The 20616-nt window shown below is 27.5% G+C and overlaps 1 protein-coding gene across 1 annotated transcript in view; it reads left to right on the top strand.

The window, feature by feature from the left end:
* LOC107454871 (nephrin) overlaps positions 1 to 20616 on the top strand; it is a 69018-nt gene that overhangs the window by 7090 nt on the left and 41312 nt on the right. The window contains exon 2 of the mRNA XM_016072203.4: positions 10461 to 10589. Within this exon, the coding sequence (XP_015927689.1) occupies positions 10517 to 10589 (73 nt within the window). The 5' untranslated portion in view covers positions 10461 to 10516. The remainder of the gene's footprint in view (positions 1 to 10460; positions 10590 to 20616) is intronic.

Raw genomic sequence — 20616 nt, 5'->3', positions numbered from 1 at the left:
AATACATCCTGAGATAACTTTTTAACACTTTCTTTATATATTTGGATAAGTAAGTTTAAAAGTTTTATATGCATGCCCTAACTAAAAATAATTGTCATAAGCTGATATCGATATTAAAAGCCAAACTGTTCGAATCACATCGATATTAAATATTAAAAGTACTTTGCATCCGTCTCTCTGAAAGTATTAAAGACACATCGAAACGAATCTTACTTATAGTAAAATGCCATTAACTATTTCCCACTCTTCGTGTTTCATCCCCATAAACACTTCAGATATGATGGAAGAATTAGTCTTCCTCGCCAATAAGGAGAAATTAATTGGAATGCAAATGTAATTAGAAATACCTGCTTATTTAATATTTGTCCTGTGGATTGCAGTTATTAATTTCCTACTTTCAATCTGACACTTTCGAAATCGACGATGTAAATTGTCGAACATTTTGAACTCATTTCATTTCTATTAATTATGTCTTTCCGTAGATATATATTAATTATTCGACAACGGCATCGTCAGGTAACTACACGTTCTAAATGGTTCAAAATGCAAAATGTATTTTGAACTCAGAATAATGTATTAAAACTAAAAATTGATTATTCAGAACTAAATAAACTTTCAGTCAATCGTCTTGAATAAAAAAAACGAAAACAATCGAAACATACCTTTTAAAAAAGACATAACAAACGGTATTTAAACCATTCATATGGTGACAGCTACCTTTCATTTGATAATGGTTTAAAGAAAATTCTGATTTTCCAAGTTATAGTTCAGATTACCATCCATTTAGTAAACATAACAAAACTAAAAACTGAATTTTACCTAATTAATAATTTATATACGATGCTTGAATGTATCTCGAATGTATTACAATACTTCACTGTTAATTTTAATAAGATCATTACCAAAGCACATCGGCAAAAGTTACTGTACTTTTGGGTGTATACGGATATTAGATGTAGTGGTTTATGTAAATAGATGCAATATGCCGGGGATAAATTTTGCCATTCACCCTTAGTTAAAATTGCATCATAATTTTTATGTGACAATTATAATAATGGCTCCGGTACTAGCTTTTCTGGGAAGTGAGGTTCATCAGTGTGCAATGCCACATTTCCTCTTTTATGTGGCTCATCACAAAATTTTTGAGAATCTTACGTGTCAGAATCTCATTCCTGGTATCTCTTTGAAGATCTCACAGAATTAAAAGAATGTGAATATGTTAATTAGGAAAGTAATATCAGCCAATACAAAGAGCTGACCTATATGACTACCCCTGATACGCAACCTCTCAAATGCCATTAATTACATCGCAAATTAAAAGTTTATAAAATTATTAATCTAAGCATTTTTTTCTAAAGTATTGCTGGACGGTTAGTGTTAAAAAAGATGTACTTTGCGCTTAAAAAAGTTTAAAGAGTTTCGTATTTTTTCAGCATTTTAAAATGTTTTAAAAAATTGTATAAAACTATTCATAAGTTTTTCTTCGAGTTTTACTCGCAAATAAAATATTCTTCGCTATAATTATTTACCTCTATTGGAAATTTGACAGACTCTGTTATTTAAATTATTTCCTTTATCTGATCGTAAAATCAATTGGAAGAGATATTGAAAGTGGTATAAAAATTTTAATATGTACTTCATATTGTTTTTAAGTAATAATACATCGGGAATGATAAAGCGAACTAGTAAAAATAATAAATGGTGTAAAGTTTTCCAATAATTCTTGATGGATCACTTTTGGTGGAGATGAGCTCATGACAGCATTTTTCCCATCCCTGACAGATGATGGATGTTCCTTTCAATAACGATGGCTTACACGATAAGATCTGAACCCGATATAAAATTGCAAGACAGAAAATATGAAGTCCCAGCAAAGGGTGAAATGTTTAATTCGTAAAATTACAGTTTTCGAGAATAACTAACAGTACTTAATTTCAAGATTAGAGATACTTTTAATCACTGTTATTATGTTTATTTTTATATAAAAATAAACGCAATAATAATGCTTAAAAGTAATATTAGTGAAGTTCTGGACACATGGATATCATAAACTTATTTTTTGCATAAAACAACCTTGTACCTCATTGGTCTGAAGTTATGATAAAAATGTATAGAAATACAAAGAGAATATATCATACATTATATGTGTAAATTTAAAAAAAAATGAAAACCTATAATTTCCAACAAATAATTTAAGTGTTTTTAATGATATAATTTAATTAAGTTAAAAAAATTATGATTAATTTACAGCAATAATGATAATTATAAATAATAATAATAAATTAACTCAGCTGAAATAAATAAAAACTGTTACTTTTTTTTGCTTCGAATAGTTTACCGTCTTTAAATTGATACATCTCTAATCTATGAATAGTCACTATAGCAATGGAAATTTTTAAAATACATGTATTTATGTTTTTAAAATTTCTTTGAATGTTTTTTTTTTCGAAAATCAAACTTTTTTCCTTCTTAAACATTTTGGATTTATTATTAAAAATTTTTTTGTAGGTAGCTATTGATTTTTATGCTACTGAGACAAGTTTCTAGTTTCTCGAACCATATTATATTATAAGGAAACAGTACAGATTTAAGAAGAAAATATGCAATAATAGATATAATTTCTTTTCCAGGTTGTCATGAAAATTTTAATAACCTCGTCAACTAATTCATTTTTCAAAAAATTCTTTCCTTAACACAATTTTTTATCCACGTTAAAAGGTTTTCACGCTTCCACAAATCATTATTAATCACATGAAATAGATTTTATTAATTTTTCAAATATAGTGCTCTAGAATCAAATCTGTCAGATAAATGTCACAATTTGTTTTTCAATTTAAATTTTAATTAATAAGTTTTAAGTAAATAATATTAATAGAATCAAGGTGATATTTGATGCTATAACTAAAACACCTTTTAGAATACTATTTTTAATTATTTGAATTTATCTTTAGTCCCCTATTCATGAAACGAAATTTTTTCCTTACGATATACCCATGAGGTAGTTAAATATGTTTCTATAGGGCCACAGAACTTAATCGCGGAACTACCAACACGATTATCATAATACTAGTACAACCTTCAATCCGGCTGGAGAAAATTGAATGAAACATAAAATTTTATGAAATTCTCTGAAGCTTTTCGGATGATTTGTTACCTTATAATTTCTTTTAACAGATTGTTGTTATCAGAATCAGCCTCAGCCATATTACTTTTTTTGTTAAAATTAAGTTTATATTGCATGCAAAAGTTACTTTAAAGATATAAATAGCCAAGAATAAAAGATGTTGAATTAATTAATAATCAATACAAAATGTGCTAATGGCGACGTAATAGGAACAGAAAATACAAGGAGTTAAAAAAATTGCATTTTTATTTTATTTACAAAAATGTGAGACCTATATACAAGACAAATGAGAAAAATAATAAGACCTTTAAGAAAAATTAAGTTTTTTGCTTCACTGCCAATTTTAACATTGAAACATAATACGATAGAGATTTTCTGCATCCTAAATAAATTGTTTAATTAGACTATTTCGCGGATATAATCGTGGGGGCTGATGAAAAGATTAAATCTTTTATTTTCCGGATATTTAAAAAAAAAAATTATCCCTTTTTTTCCAATTGTTTGTTATTTTTTTTTATTATTATTTTTCTCCTCCCCCTTTTTTTTCATAAGTCAGGAATTTTCCTTTGTTTTATCTTCAATGAAAACAAAGAGAAAAAAAGAGAAAAACGAAGAAAATTAATAAGTTTTATTAACTCTGCATAAGCTGTAAGTATATAGAACTCATAAAATAAGCTAAAAATTTTTCAAAATATTTCAGCTTATATATATATATATATATATATATATATATATATATATATATATATATATATATATATATATATATATATATATATATATATATATATATATCATTTTCGAAAAAATCTTACACATCACAAATCCAATCTTTTTTTTCATATCATACATTTTCAAATGATTTGCATTACAATTTTCTAACATTAAAATAATCATAAAAAAAAATATGTAATAAATATATTTTCTGAACATTAACAAAAGAACATAAAAATAAACACTGCAATCAATTCCGTCTTAGAAAGGGGGAGAACTTTCAGAAAATACAGAGCTCGAATCATTCTTAGCATAAGGTTCTTCAATCATTTTTCCATTACACATTTGATTTTTGCCCCGGGGTCCTATGCATTAGTTAAACAACATGAGGACATACATTTTCGGTAAATTATTTGCTGGAGGAAGATACATACTTGATGAGTTCCTTTCCGAAAATGAAGGAAAAACCATCCTTTAGAAGTTAATGCATTAGTATTCATCGTGTAGTGCATTTTTCAAAGACGTAATAGATAAAAGTTTGACTTTCCATTATTTATTTTCTGAATAAACAGTGCTTTGCATTTTCTTGGAATAAATAGCTCCCCTTTTCACCGATCTGTATCAGTGCTTGTTTTTTTATTTGCTATTTCCTGATATCTATTCCCTGATTGCTGATATATTCTGATCAAATTTTTTTGCTGAATGATTTTTTTGGACTTAGTGTCATGCTAAAATACGAGCATTGAAATATTTATAAAAATGTTTGGTTTCACGGTAGATACTACCACTAAACATAAAATTATATAATCAATCTCATAGAAAGTTTTACGTTGGGGAATTTTTAAAGTCATATAATTTGTGAGTTGCATTCTAATGTAGAAATAAGATGCATTTACTGAAACTGTTGAAATATGCCGAGGCATTTAGTTACCCGTCTTTCTTGGAAACAACATTTTTCTGCTCGTTTAACGTAAATTTTATTTTTACAGTTTCCTGTTAAATAACGTTTTTCCGATTTATTGAGATCAGAAATACTTCTATTATTAATATTCTAATATTATTAGTAATTAGAATTATTAAATGTTTAATTATATAATTAAAAAATATTTCTATTTCTCAGTAATAGTTTAAAATATGGTTAACTGTTAGCTGAAAGTTGGGCATCCCAAAAATGCATGTTATTCTGATCCTCTTAAAACAGGATGGCTCCCCTTCTTTGGTAGGCTGATGACCTGCGCGCTATACGAGCACTCTATATTAAAAAAGCCTAATGCCACTCTGACACTGTGCACCCACGGTCTGCAGCTGATAGAAGTCCTCACTCACTCGCTGACTAGAGGTGCTCGGTACTGGAATCCATACGAGCACCAACGACCCCCCAGAAATTATTTTCATTTGTCCACTGCCTTTATTAATACATTCAATTACATTAAATGGGGCATTACAAGTTTTACCTAACAAATGGGGTACTTTAGAAGGTCCATCAATTATAACATCTAAACCTATAAATCATTTCTCTTTGGATAGCACCCCTCCTTTTTTGCTTAATAAATGCGTGTCAATTTATTTTCTGAAAATAGGAAAATTAATAAGCAACATGCTATACGTGAATGAATATAATTCACAGCAATTGTTTAAAATATGGTAAACTGTTAGCTGGGAGTTGGGAGGCCTTAATAAGAATAGACTTTTCATATCCATCTGTGTCAACTCAAGTTCGAATCATAGCGATGGGAGCTTAATGTAAAGCCTGCTCTCGACTCATATATCAGACGAAAGCTATCGTCTTCGGTAAAAGGTTAATGAGTTTGAATCTCCTTGCTTTCGGGTGATTCTACTTATGAGGTAAAAGTGAGTGAGTTTCTCCTAAAAAGTCTTCCACGAAGGTAAGATTGTTCGAAAGTTTAATGCTGAAATTATAATGTCTTCTAAATAAGATTAAAAATCTCAAGACTATGGAGATCCAAATTGATATAGCCTTAAATCAGTCATGAGTCAGTTGTTCAACGAAGGTACACCACCGTTATTCTTTAGATCATGATCTAATAAAAAAAAGTTCCTAGCCGGAGCTTTTATAAAATTATATGATTACTTTTTGGTATTAATAAAATGTAATTGCCATAGAAATTTTGGTGAGTGTGAACCATAATATTGTTCAAGCATGTTACAACTTTCATAAGCGCTAAGTTTAATCCTGCCATTGCAATTCTTGAAGCTTATTCATGGATGGTGTTCAAATTAAACTGAAAAAAATTGTTCAGATTGACAAAGGTATTGCCAATCTGTACCGAATTAAGGTAAAATGAAACGGTATTGGGGTTCAATTTTGAACAACAATATCTTTACTTTATCACTCTCATAACATAGTCCTTTAGAATATATTAATTTTGCTTTATTTGTTAACCTTTTATATGACAGTGGAAAGTATACTTACCACTTACAAAACAAATTTTTAAATGCCAATGAGAATCTTATTTCCCACATTGATTTCTACTGTCATCTGTTGATAGCTTTAAAGAATACCAAAATAAGTGTTTTGTTTTCATACAAATAAAAGTGTGGTACAGTAAAGGTTTGCGTAAGATCAAGAATAGAAGCCTAAACCGAAGAGTGCTTTTATCTTCTGCGTTATGCGTTCATGCATTTGATCAGGTTCCATCATGTTAGTTTGTAATTATAAACACGGAATTTATAAAACACCCTTTTGCTAAACTCATAAGCAGAAGTTTATGGTTAGTATGTAGTAGATAAAACTTTAAAAGTCCCTATCACTATTACACCGAGAAATGATTTTGAAAATCAAATTAGTCTTCGAGGGTGTTAAACTAAATTAATATCTTTTAATAAATCTGTCTATATCGAAAAGATATTTCAACATAAGCAATAGTAGAAAAAATAGTCTTCAAAATTATTAAACAAGGAACCGTCTCATCTAAATTCTTATCGTTCTACATATCATGCATTATTATCGTGTTTATTTTTCATATAAATTGTAGAATTCGTGTTTTAAAAATATTGTTGTAAAATAAGTTTTGAGATGTCGAAGTAAAATTACTTATAGATTCTTTCATAAATTACAAATTAAAAAAATATATCACGCTAGAACATAATATAGTTTACGTCTAAAATATACTGAATAAAGTATAACATTTTACCCTTTAAAATATTACAGATCTCCTAGTACATACAATGTATACATCTAATTATTCTCTTCATATAAAAACACTATCGAAACTGCGTTCAAGAGCTAAATTTGCATTTAAGTCTGCAGAAATGAGAAAAATCTGTTCTTAGCTACGTTTTCTTTTAAACTTTGAGCTCGATTTCTTGATTATTTTTATACGCTTTTCAACTCCATGAGGATTTGTGAAAATAGTTAGCTGCACGTCAATAATTCTTCCTACGCTTCTTCTCTCTATTGATAATCTTAAAATTTTTACTTGAATGGCGTCGCTTCTTCAAAGGAAAATAAAAGAATTCCCTTTTAGAGAATTAAATTACTAAAAGAAATGCTGTTTAAAACATGTATGGCACTATGCTCTATTTATTCGTCTATTCGAATGCGAAATGTTCTAATTGACATGTTTATTTTCCATGTGGAATGCGTGTTTTATTTATCATGCTTTTATCAATTCAAATAGATTTTATGTTGAAGATAGCTGATAAAAAAAAGTGTTAAGCTTTAGAACATAAGTTGTTAAAAAAATTCGTTACTATTGAAATAGAATTTTATTTTAGTGTGAAAATCTGCAAAATACAAGGAATTTTATGTATTGGAGTTAAACAAATCGACATATTTATTATTATTTTTTAAACTCAATTTATTTTTATTTTTAGCTGGAATTATTGTAGGTTTCTGAACAGAGTTTGAATAATCCCCAGGCTCTATTTTTGCAATTTATGTAAAATGGAAATGTTCAAATACAACATTAGCATACTGATTTCTTAAGAAGCTTTCATTCATAAGTGTTTTAGTATTACTTAAGAACAAAATTAAACTAAATACGTAATTTCATGATATATATTCCTTTTTGACATCTAGATGCATTTTTATTTTTTTAAAAATTCTTTTATGAATATTAGTTAATATTTGATTTTTACTCTATACTTGACAAAAGAAATAAATTTAATTAATAGTACGAAATTTGAAATAACTATGTAAAGACATGTGATTTTTTGCGTTAATATAAAAATATTTGACATGTTATGTCTCCTTGAATTTTTACATACATTTAGGCATATTTAAATATGTTCAAAATGCCGTTGTGTTTTCTAATTCAATAAGGATGGACCATGAATTAGTTCATATCCTACAAGATCAAGTTACGTACATGTACCTACAAGATGTAGTATCCTACAAGTCATATTCTACAAGATCTGGTTAGATCATATCCTACAAGTTAGTTCTTATCCTCTTAATTCGTGTATTACCAATGATTTGTAGATTTAAAAATTGAGTGATACGTGAGTTCTCAGCGTGTCGTTGATTCGCAAACTGAATTTATGCGTGGGGAACGTCTTTTCAGAACAAATTATTAAAGTTTTGAGCTTATTTTTAAATGCTATAAAGTACCCTTTAAGATAATACATAAATATTTTATAACTTCTTGAATATATTTAAGCATCAAATTTTTTCTAGTGGTGAAATAAATAAAAATATTTTTGCGAGTTTTCATGTACTTGGGCTATTTTCCTAAGCATGCAGTTTTGTTAAGAATAGATTATAGATATTATCATTAAAATATAATTCTGAAACATTTGTTTTATTTAATGAATATAGCCCTATTTCACTGAAGGTCGTAAGTGTCCGAACACATTTGGGAGCCACTGTATAAAATAAGTACATAATATGACAATCGTTGTTTGATAAAATCCTGAGAAACTTTCAGTAAAAAGAAATTTGAATCGTAGTTTCCTTAACGAATGTGGATAAATTAAGTGAAAATCAAATCCTGAGAGAGGAAGTTTTGTAATAATCCGTAAATTTTTTAGAAAAGTGAATTTCTATTTTTGCGTAATTGTAAAATAGGAAACTTTTAAATCATCCCCCATCTCCGCAAATGATTAAAACTTCTTCAGCGTTCTTCTTCCCCAGAAAGCGCAAAACTAAAAAGAAATATTCTTATAAAGTTCTTTCAACAATTTGAATGATTTTATTTTCCTTGTTCAACAAAACTAGAGTCAACAGTAGTAAATGTGTAGAATATCATCTCGTTGCAGGAATCAGTATTACTAGTCATTTGTGAAACTCTGTGACAATTAATTAAAAGTTAGCAAAATGAAATCCAATATTTCTATTAATTATTAGGTACCATTAAACAATACAATCAATAAAATAAAACAATGACATGATCAATAAAACAATGACATGAAAGACAAGGAAAGAAATTCCACAGTCATATTCCTTCAATGTTTTTTGTATGCATTCACATGAAAATAGTACGAGAATTTTTCCAACTCCCATTCTACGAGCTTAATGAGTAATAGTACCTAAATGAATAATAGCTTAATGAATGTATGTACACCTCGAATTTCTTACTCAACAGTCACCATACAAGTTTATCAATTTTACACTGATAAGCTATCATTAAATGGAAAAACGCCTTTTAGCCAACATTACAACAACATTCTTGCCAGTATTGTAACAATAGTCCTGATTTACTATATGAATAAACTTCATTCCTTTTAAAAATATACATATTTTATTACCGTCGTTGAACCGCGAACAAAACTTCGAGTTTACGACGACAAATGTTCAATTCTGTAGTCTTAAAATTTCGAATCCAATCCAAAAGACTAATGAACTCTTGGATAAATTTTTGGGAGAAATTTGGAGAAGGACTTTTTGATCAATCCGAATCTGCGTTACACGGAGAGGAAAGTCACAAAGACCTCCCACGGTTAGCCTGATAGCGAAGGCCTTATAAAACACTATTCGTCTGCCACTGAGGATAATTTTACTTCAGCACTGTGCTCGGTGCGAGATGAGTGCCAAATTCGTATCGACCAGCCATCGCTGAGATTCGAACCCGGGTCATCTTATAGGGAAACGAGTGCTCTACCCCTTGTGCTACCATGGCTAAAATATAGCGTTGAGCATAACAAGCGATATTTTTCATTGGTAATAACATGTGACTAGAAAAGCTTTTGTTGCTTCTCATTCACGTCTGGCAAATGGGCATCTATTTTTGACCGCTTGAAACAATATCGACTGTTTACTCATGTCTTTATCTTTTTGAAGGGAATGAAGTTTTTTCATCAAGTAATCTCTTACCGCTTTAGTTTCGTTTGATTATTTATTTAATTTTGTCATGATTCTCCGAAAACCATTAGATGATCATTTGAGCAATAGCTGTTTGCGTTCTAAATTTTTAAGTAAGACAAAACAGAACAAAACATCATCGGTAGGTAAAGTAAAACCAGTTGATGGCATTCAATCTTTCTAATTTTGCTTTTTTTTCATTTTGTCCGAAAATTTTAAGTTATCTGTTTCTAACATAGATTGAGGAAATAAAATAAGCGTATTGGCTTTATAAGCAAATCTATGGTGTTGTGTTATGCATCTTAAAAACAAAATGTGTGCTATTGAAAAAATATATATATATATATTTCTTTTTTTCAGGTGTCCCTCATATAGTTATCGGTAAAAAGAGGAGGAGAAATTAGGTCAAAAGAGCTATGCATAGCAGTCTTCAACTGCAATATTTAACCACTCACATATTTCTATTGATCTTACGAATCTCTTGCTCTGGTAAGTAATGATTTATGTCTACAGATGTGCAAAATAGATAAACAGGGAATCATTTTACTTTAATCATTATTAAATAATTAATAATGCATTATATCCTTTAAATATTCTAAATTGAATATATATATATATATATATATATATATATATATATATATATATATATATATATATATATATATATATATATATATATATATATATATATATATATATATATATATATATATATATATATATATATATATATATATATATATATATATATATATATATATATATATATATATATATATATATATATATATATATAATTTTTACAGAGATATCATATACTGCATAAAAAGTATTGCGAAAGCAACAGTTTCTCATAATGACAGTATAGTGCTCTTAATCTACGAGTTATTCAAATTTTATACTTTTCTTATTTGTAAATCAGTCTTAGTTTTCTTCATGGTGTTTATGTTCATGCTGACCTTGCGACATCGAAGTCACAACTTAGTTCCTGACATTTTTAATTTGTTTGTCAATCTGTACAGATACGTAAGAATTAGCATTCAAATTTTGTGCTACTAAAAATTATTCCTGTGCGACATTTTGCTTTCAAAAATAAATTAACTTGCTCAATTTAATAGTGCTTAATAAATTAAATTTAAAAGTGATTCCAAAAACTAAATCTAAAATTTTGAAGTTTAATGTTCGGGCTAATTAATGATTCAGTTACGAATTTTTTGAAAGCAATACTCCTTCTCACTAAATTTTAGCTTCTAAAATTGACATTTCTTACAATAAATAATAAAGCTCCTCTCCATCCAAGCAAAAAATATATTACGTCTGTCAGTTAAGGCGAGTAGAAATAATACTAAGATAGTCGGTAGAGCTCAAGGGCAATCAATCTCTAAATCGATTACAGATTAGATCTTGGCCGACAGAACAAGTTACTAGAAGAGGTTTCGCAATCAGATTATGAATAGTTCAAACAAGATACAGAAGACATAGAAGGAGACCCCCTTTTCCTTATCGATATTGGCCTCCTTCTTTCGCGATTCTTTACTTCAAGCAGAATCCAATATTCAATGGCCAAACTCCTTTAATGTCCGATGTCATGGAACTTTTATAATGATAAGTTTTTCTAGGGTTATTGATTCTATGTTTAATTTAATTTGAATTCTGGTATAAAATAAGATGATTCCTCCATAATATAGCATGAAATCCTTTATTGCAGTCGAATTGGGAGTTTTTATTGAAGGAATATTATACGCCCATACAATAAAGGGTTATATAAATAAAGAACACCAGATATGTCTATACATTTAATAAGAATATATCTAGTTATTTAATACCATAGAATTCAACAGTATAATAAAATTGGTAATATAACGAGAGGACTTTATTTGTATACAGTATTCTAGGTTAGGTACTCTTTAATATGATTTTCTTTTCAGGAGTAAAAAAAAAGTAATGTTCCATTCTTTTAAATTATCTAATATAATATTTTACTTATCACGTAAATTCTGATAAAACCAGTATCATTATGATAGTTAAAATAGTAGGGGAAACTGTTGCTTAAAATTCAAAGCCTAATATTAAGTCTTAAAATATTTAATATTTACCATTAATAGTGGCGTTTTACTTTCCCTCAGACTTTAAGTTCTGTGTCTGTTTATAAAGATATTGGATAGTAAATAATTGCTTAATATTTTAACAACACTAAATGCGCATTTTTATAAGAGATGCAAATGTTTTTGGTATCAAAAATAAATAATAAAGTGAAATATACTCAAATAAGGAAAAATTAAAAAGAAATCCATCGTTTCTATGTTTAGGTATATTATGATAAAAAGGTTACATTCGTACAGTAATGCTTAATGGTGCTATTGCCAGAAATCAATGACATTTATAAAACTCTATTGAAGAGAAAGACAAAAAACAATTTGAAAACAAAATTAATCTTTTAATCAGAGTAAAATGCTTTTGCTAAGAAATTTCTCATCTCAGTGGCGATTAAATTTGACCAATTTTCCCAAGACAGAAATAAAGATATTTAGAAAAACAATCGAATTATGGAAAACCGCTGGTTACTGGGAAGCTTACCATGTGTTTAAAAAAATTTTTTTTCAACGTCAAATTGAAATTACTATTAGTAGTGCCATATATATACATATAATAATCAAGAAAGATTGTTAAAGCACAGCATGTATTCCAAATTTTCATTAATGAATTTTAATTTTATTAACATTAAATGACTAATCTTAATCGGACTTTATATTTATTGAATGACAAAACGATTGAAAAAATGCTAATCATTACATGTATTTTGAAATAATAATGCATGCTTTTTGTTGGAATATATATTACTAATCTGTAATGCATTTTATGAAAACCCTAAAAAAATTCATTCTGAGCTTATTAAAAAATATTTTCAAGTTAAAAAAAATTTCCGAATTCGCTAAAGTAAACTTTAAATGAAACATTTTATCAAAATCAAATTAGTTTAAATATTGCTATAAAATTACATTTAAATTAAATGAATTATTCTACTTTCTTTACATGTATAGTCCACACGTGCCGTCTATATATTGTAATAAAAATTTAAATATCAAAAGTCTGAGTTCAATTCTTGAACCGAAATAATAAAACATCTAGATCCTTTACTCAAAAGTATATTGCCTTTCAAAAAGCTTTGTGGACCCTCTTCGATATCAGTTTTCCAGCAAAGAATCAGCCATATACTCGAATACGAGTCCTCACTTTATTGGAGAAGATGAATATATTTCAACCAAAAATCTGAATAGGGTGACCCTTTTGTAAAATTTAATAAATAATCCTGAATTATTCAAAAGCTTAAGCTTCAACACAAGTCCTTTAATGCGCCGCTATACACAAGTTTGAGGATATTCAATTCCTGAAGAGAAGATAGAAAGTTCTAAAACTTGATCAAACGATGTCGACGATAAATTTTAAGGGGAAAAAATATTTGTTTATTTTTCATTACCGATTTAAGTAGATTTTTCTTTATTATGGTGCTATAAATAGATGATTTTAAAAAGGAGTGAACTGATAAAACCAGAGAATTCACTTTTTTATACCTCGGAGTGATTTTATTGGGAAATTATTTTCTGTAAAATGATTTATGACTACGAAATATTACTAGCGTTTTTATTAAAACGTACGTTTTACATTTTATTTTGTTTGAAAGCCTAACAATGCAGATATATCTGAGGTTTTAGGACTTGATCATTTTTTACATATAAAATATTTAAATTGTTTATTTTTCATTACTTTTAAAAATTTTTAAATGACTTCTGATTGTTTGCGGAAAATAAATTTTCGTAAAATGACTTATGATTACGAAATATTGCATGCGTATTTTAAACGTTTGTTTTAGATTTTACTTTTAAAGATGTAACAATGCATATATATCTGAAGATATAAAACTTGATCTTTTCCTTACTTATAGGAAATTAAAATTGATTAGTTTTTATTATTTTTTTTAAAAAATATTTTCATGATTTATGATTATATGAGAGAAATTCTTTTCTGCAAAATAATTTATGATTACAAAACAATGCATGCGTCTTTTTTTAATGTTCGTTTTAGATTATATTTTATATGAAGCTCTTACATATTTATTTATATATCTATATCTATTTACGTGAAATTATCGACCTTAAAATGATTATTGATTACGAAACATTGTAAATAATGCTACCTAAACTTTTGTCTTAGATATTACAGTACACAGTACATAGTATAGTTTTAACAATACATATATATATATATATATATATATATATATATATATATATATATATATATATATATATATATATATATATATATATATATATATATATATATATATATATATATATATATATATATATTGATATTTAGGACTCGATTATTCCCTTTCTTATGGAAAATTTAAGTTATTTTCTTTCATTATTTTTTATTTATTTATTATTTATTCACTATACTACTACTTGTTCACTCATAAAATTAAAAATTAAGCTTAACTTTCATGCAATAATACTAATGGAAAAAATACATTGTATGGGGCTTATTTTTTAAAATCTTGAAATCAAAAATGTCTAAGAAATAGTTCGTTTGCATGAAATTGCAAATAAAATTTAAATTTGAAGTGAATGAATTTATATTTTGATAACTAAAATGATTCAAAATTTTCAAGCTATTTCCACAAACGAGATTTGATTTTAAAATTAAAGATAAAATAAAAAATCTGTAGTTTAAATATAATTTTTAAGCAGGTAGCAAGTACTAGTTTATGAATATCTCATATTCTTTAAATTAGTATATACATATAATCTTCAGGTAAAAAAAATATTTTAATTTTAATATACATATAATTTTCAAACAAATAATATTTTAACTTCAATATACATACCATATAAAAATATCATTAATCTTTTTCTTCTCTGTTTTCATAGGAAGTGTATGAAGTAATAAACCCGTGTATTAATGGAAAGATTTATTTTAGTTAATAAACTTATTTCCTAACAAAATTTAACATACACATCAGGATTTTTCCTTAAACTTTCACTTAATCTAGACAAAGTCCTTAAGAACTAATAGTCACCGCTTTTTAAACTCGGAGGATTTTATTGGTGAGTTAGTCGTAATTACGAATCCAATGTTTTATTTAATAGCATTGACTTACTTTCCACAAATAATTTCCACTTGTTCTATTAAAATCGTAGATGCACTTTTTCTAATGATTCACCAGAGGTTTATGTTTTAATAATGCTTTTAGAACATAAAAGTACATAGTGCGCAAAGAAAAACGGACCACCCTGAATAACTTGCGTCAGATTCCATAACTTAAAATATCATGTGTACTAATTCATTATCACATTTGAGGTCATGCTCTTTGAACCATTAATATTGAATACTAAAATTTGAAGATCTGACAATTTTATCAAAAGTTATTAAGGATGTTTCACTTTTTGTGCACTGAACATTAACTAAAAGTAAAAACAAAAATCTAAATTAAACATTTCAATATTCAATCTCTAAAGAATATTAGAGTACCAAATATACATATTTTTTTACTTACTTATTTAGTTACAATGTTTGAAACTTATTTCTTGTGATGAACTATCAGCTTCAGGGTACTTTTTTCATATCTTCCATAATACCGATAACTTGAAATTATGCATATTTTTTTTTGTGTAGATTTTATGCATATTTGTTTGGAAATCTAAAAGCATTTAATCCATCTAACCATTTTATCGGAATGTTGTTTTACTTTCTACTCGTAGTTTAACATTGTTTAATTAAACTTTAATTCCACAGGAACAAAGCTATTTAAAATTTCTCGATAAGAGCTGAGCATCCAATCGTTGCAGTGGTTGAGTATTCGCTTTGAGAAACATTTATCCATAATCAATACCAGTTAGTTCTGTCAGTTCTGTTAAACGTCTACTATTTATTTGCAAGTTTAAATAAATTCGTTTTTCTGATCTTTAAAGCATTTCTAAGATACAATTTAATTCTAAAAATACGAGCCAAAGAGATAAAAATGATTGCATAATTATATCTATAAAATTTTAAATGTGCTCAGATAATTTATTAAATGTGTTTTTGAAACTATTTTAATTGGATTTACGAAGAAAATTGTTTAAAACGTTACCGTTCATAAAAAATTAGTTTTTTGATTTCGCTTAAAAAAATAACAATGTTTAAAATTTCATTTCATTTTACAAGCAACTACACATTTATATTATTACTTAAAGGATTTTTATAACTTAAGACAATGATTGTAATTATAAGTTAGAATTGATATTCGCTTCTATACGTAGCTAAATAGTCATGCCTATTTACGTTCTGTCTAATTTTAGCCGAAAGTTGCTTTTTATTGTGCTTAGATGTAAATTTACTATACCAAACAATGATAGGGTATATTGATTTTTTTATTTGTTTGAAAGAGATCTATTTTATAGATCTATTTGTGTTTATAAGTTTGAAAAAAAATTAGAGATACATGTGCAGTTATTTTAATTCATATTAGCAATGATACTCTATTATATAAAACTCATAAGTGTAAAAATATGATAGACATCTTTTATACGATTTATATTTTTTTTATATCAGTGAAGTTATGAAAGTAGTAATTCGTATATTGTAAAATTGATTTTTTAATACTCTTTTAACAAATGTATAATATTTTATGGATAGAGACAGGTAAAATTTTTTGCTGAATAATTTAGATAATTTGTATTTATTTTTTTTAAAAGCAGGAAAGAATGGAATCGTTTTATGTTATACACCAATACTGTATTAAAATATCGGATTACAATGTTGAGATTCCTCGTGTCGAGGTTTCATAGTTCAGTCTTTATTAACTTCTTTATTTGATCTTCACTAGATGGAAGATTTAAGTGACAAATTCTGAGTGTTTAGAGCAGTGTTTCTTAACCTTTTTGTTATAATGGACCCCTTTTAAAAATTTTTAAGAAGTCACGGACCACCCCCTGTGAAAAAAATTATTACAAAAAGCATCAATTATTAGAAAACATTTAATTTTATTATTTTAATAATATTCAAAATTTTTAAAATTTAAATTTTTAATGTGAAGGTTGCTGCTGCTTTTTCTTAATTAATAAATTGGATTGGGGGATGGTATTCGACAAAGCAACGCGCATATCATGTTCGACATTCAATTGATTTCGATATTTTGATTTTATTGTCACAAGTGTGGAAAATCCAGCTTCGCAAAGATTCACTGTAGCAAATGGAATTATAGCTGCCATAGCTCACTTTACAAGCAATGCTTCCAAACATTTTAAAAATTAGGAGTAGTCAGCGGACCCCCAAAATATGACTCATGGACCCCTTAGGGGTCCATGAACCACAGGTTAAGAAACCCTAGTTTAGAGTGTGGCAAAACAAACAAATGCATTTGGCAATAAAAATAGGCGAATATTTCTTACATCGCGTTTTGGTAGCAAATCATAATGTCAAGATTGAGAATGCCTTTAGGCAAATGGCATAAACAAGTATTTGGAAGTTCTATATTTCGTCAACTTAAAGCTTGTAAATAATAAATGTAGGCAAATCATAAATTTCACTCCCTACTGTCAACGTATACATTTTGTAGCGCACTAAAATGTTAATTAGATCATTAGTACATTGAGGTCTTACTCATTAACTCAAATTTATTAAAAATACCAATTAGATCATTAATCCACTGACGTCTTATTGATTAACTCAAATTCACTAAAATGACATTTACGTCATTAATGCATTATGCACTGCCGTTTTATTTATCAACTCAAATTTATTAAAATACCAATTTGATCATAAATCCACTGATGTCTTTCTCATTAACTCAAATTCACGAAAATTCCGCTTCGATCATTTATCCAGCGAGGATCTTCCGTAAGTACATACAATTTTCCTTTAACTGAAAAAACTTTAATTTTTAACTTTTACGAACTTTTATGTCCCTTATTTCTAAATGCACTTTATAGAGTTAATATTTGGAAATGTTTGAACACGAACAGAAGAGTAATATTTGGTTATACATTTATATTTTAATAAAAAAAATCTTACTGCTGATTTTCATTGCTTGCTTACCGCTATTTATTCTGCTTTTTATACAAACAAAAGTATTTTTTTTATGTTTCTTTTTAAGAGCACGAAAAAGTTCTGAAGCGAGATATTAAGCCATTTTTTACCCTCTCTTCGAAAATGCTTTATTGGAAATCCTCCCTTGAGAATGATTTACGAGCTTTTTTTGTTTTCCAGCCATGCATTTTTTATTATTAAGCTTACAGAGTTTTATATATATTTTTTTTTTGATTTCTTCATTGCATAGCTCTGCATCATAAAAGCCGTATATTTACACACCTTTTGTACGCAAAAACTTGAAAGAGCTTAATGTGTTTATTTATATATTTTAATTTTTTTCAAAGTTTTTTTTGCAATGTAATACCTGCTGCATCAAGAGTCAAATAAATTCGCTTATATATATGCTGTTGTTTAATTGCTGTAGTCCGTGTAGTTTATATATATATATATATATATATATATATATATATATATATATATATATATATATATATATATATATATATGACTTTAAAGGCTGGATAATTTAAGAAACTTAGGCTGATTAAGATAAAAAGGCAATTTATTAAGTTATATTAAGTATTGAAAGCATTGTTCTCGGGAGAATTTGCGGCATAGAATTTCCCTGCTAGGGAAACCACCAATGTGGTTTCCCTAGCAGGGATGATGGGATTTGGCGCAGATTTATCTAGCCATGAAAGCATGAAAAAGCCACGAATTTTAGGTGCTCTTTATATTTAAAGGGGGTTCTGACAAAGGGAGGTGGTTGCAAGGATATTCTCGTCTTAATGAAACGTCATTCAATTGATAAAATTTAAAGATTTTGATTCTTTAAAAGGATGGCGCCACTCTGAAGCTGGGAATTTTTGGGACCATCTTAATGCGTACTTCATCTACGAATTATTGCCCATTAACTTCAGAAAAAAATCTTTTATCTGGCCTTATCTGGTTTATCTTGAATTTTTATGGCTTTGAATTTTTGTGAGAGACCGACTTCTATACAGTGGACTCAATTCTGAGCTATAAGTATAAATGATCAATTCCGTAACCTTGTGATTTTATTCATTAGGATATATTCATTATGGAGCACAAACAGCTCCAACCTACCTGTTAGTTTTAAATAGCCCACCTCGAATTAACATATAAATTATAAATATTTATAACACATGAATTTACATTGTATTACGGATTAATGCATTTATGTAACAACTGTTATTTTTTTAATCCCCCAAGCCTTGAGACTTGGCTAAAATTGCACAGAAATGTTTCTACTACACACTATTTTTATATTCAAAAACATAAGGAAACTTGTTTTTTGTTGCAGGAAACATTGCATCTTTAAGTCCGGAAAAAGTCGGAACTAACGGTCAGAGGGTTAAAACAGAAATATAAATAACATCTATTTAATTAAAAAAATCCTTTCATGTATAAATAAAGTTTTCTGAAAAAGATCCCTAAAGAGTTTGAAATAAAAAAATTTAAAACGTTAATATTGATTATATTTTAAATTAAAATTATTCAAAATATAACAAACGTACGTTGATTTCTTTCATATTTGTAACCAGTTTTGAAATTTAAATATATGAAACTGATTCCTAACATTAGTTATCAAATATTTTATATCTGCTTATGATGCCCAAGTCAAAATTTTTGATGGTTTTCAATTGATGGACCAACATAAACATGATGAAAACCATTAAGTGGTTTAGTTATATTCCATCATATTTTTTGATGGTAACCAATATGAGTGACCCTCACCCCATTATACGATTTCGAACTAGTTTATGATGGTCCAACATTAGAATAAAAATTTGATGGCTTAATCATGTTGACCATTAAGAAATATCATAATATTTTTATTATCAATTGAAGGAATAATCATGAATAACTATCACTATAGTGTAGAAATTCAGACGGCTTTATGGTGGACTAACATGAGAACTGCAATTTTATTTGATGGTTTGTTCTTGTTGGACTATTAAGAATCTCCGTCATAGGATACTGAAAATGTAGAATCTTTTCACTCAAAAGATTTATTAAGATATTTTTTGTAAAATAATTATTAGATTGTAAAAGTTATAATTTAAAAAAAAACAAAACAAATCAGATTACTCTTTTTATCTCAGATTACTCTTATATTTTATTTTAACCCCAAATTGTGCATATCGATGAAGAAATAAGCTGTATCGCAGATTTACGTTAAGAATTTCCATCCTATGATAATAGAAATGATTTGTTGGGACAATCATGAACTACCATCACCACAACATGGGATTTTGGACTGCTTTATGGTAGATAAACATGAGAAATGTAATTTTACTTGATGACTTGTTCATGTTGGACCATTAAGAATTCCCTTCATATGAAAATGGAACTGAATAATCGTTTCTCTCAAAAAATTTATCATTATATTTACTAGAAAAGAAAAAATAGATCA

Source organism: Parasteatoda tepidariorum, chromosome 3, assembly GCF_982258835.1.
Source record: "Parasteatoda tepidariorum strain Cologne lab strain chromosome 3, Ptep-v5.0, whole genome shotgun sequence".
NCBI classification, from domain to species: domain Eukaryota; kingdom Metazoa; phylum Arthropoda; class Arachnida; order Araneae; family Theridiidae; genus Parasteatoda; species Parasteatoda tepidariorum.
Note: the sequence above shows the minus strand (reverse complement) of the source record. Positions and strands in the feature narration are given on the sequence as shown.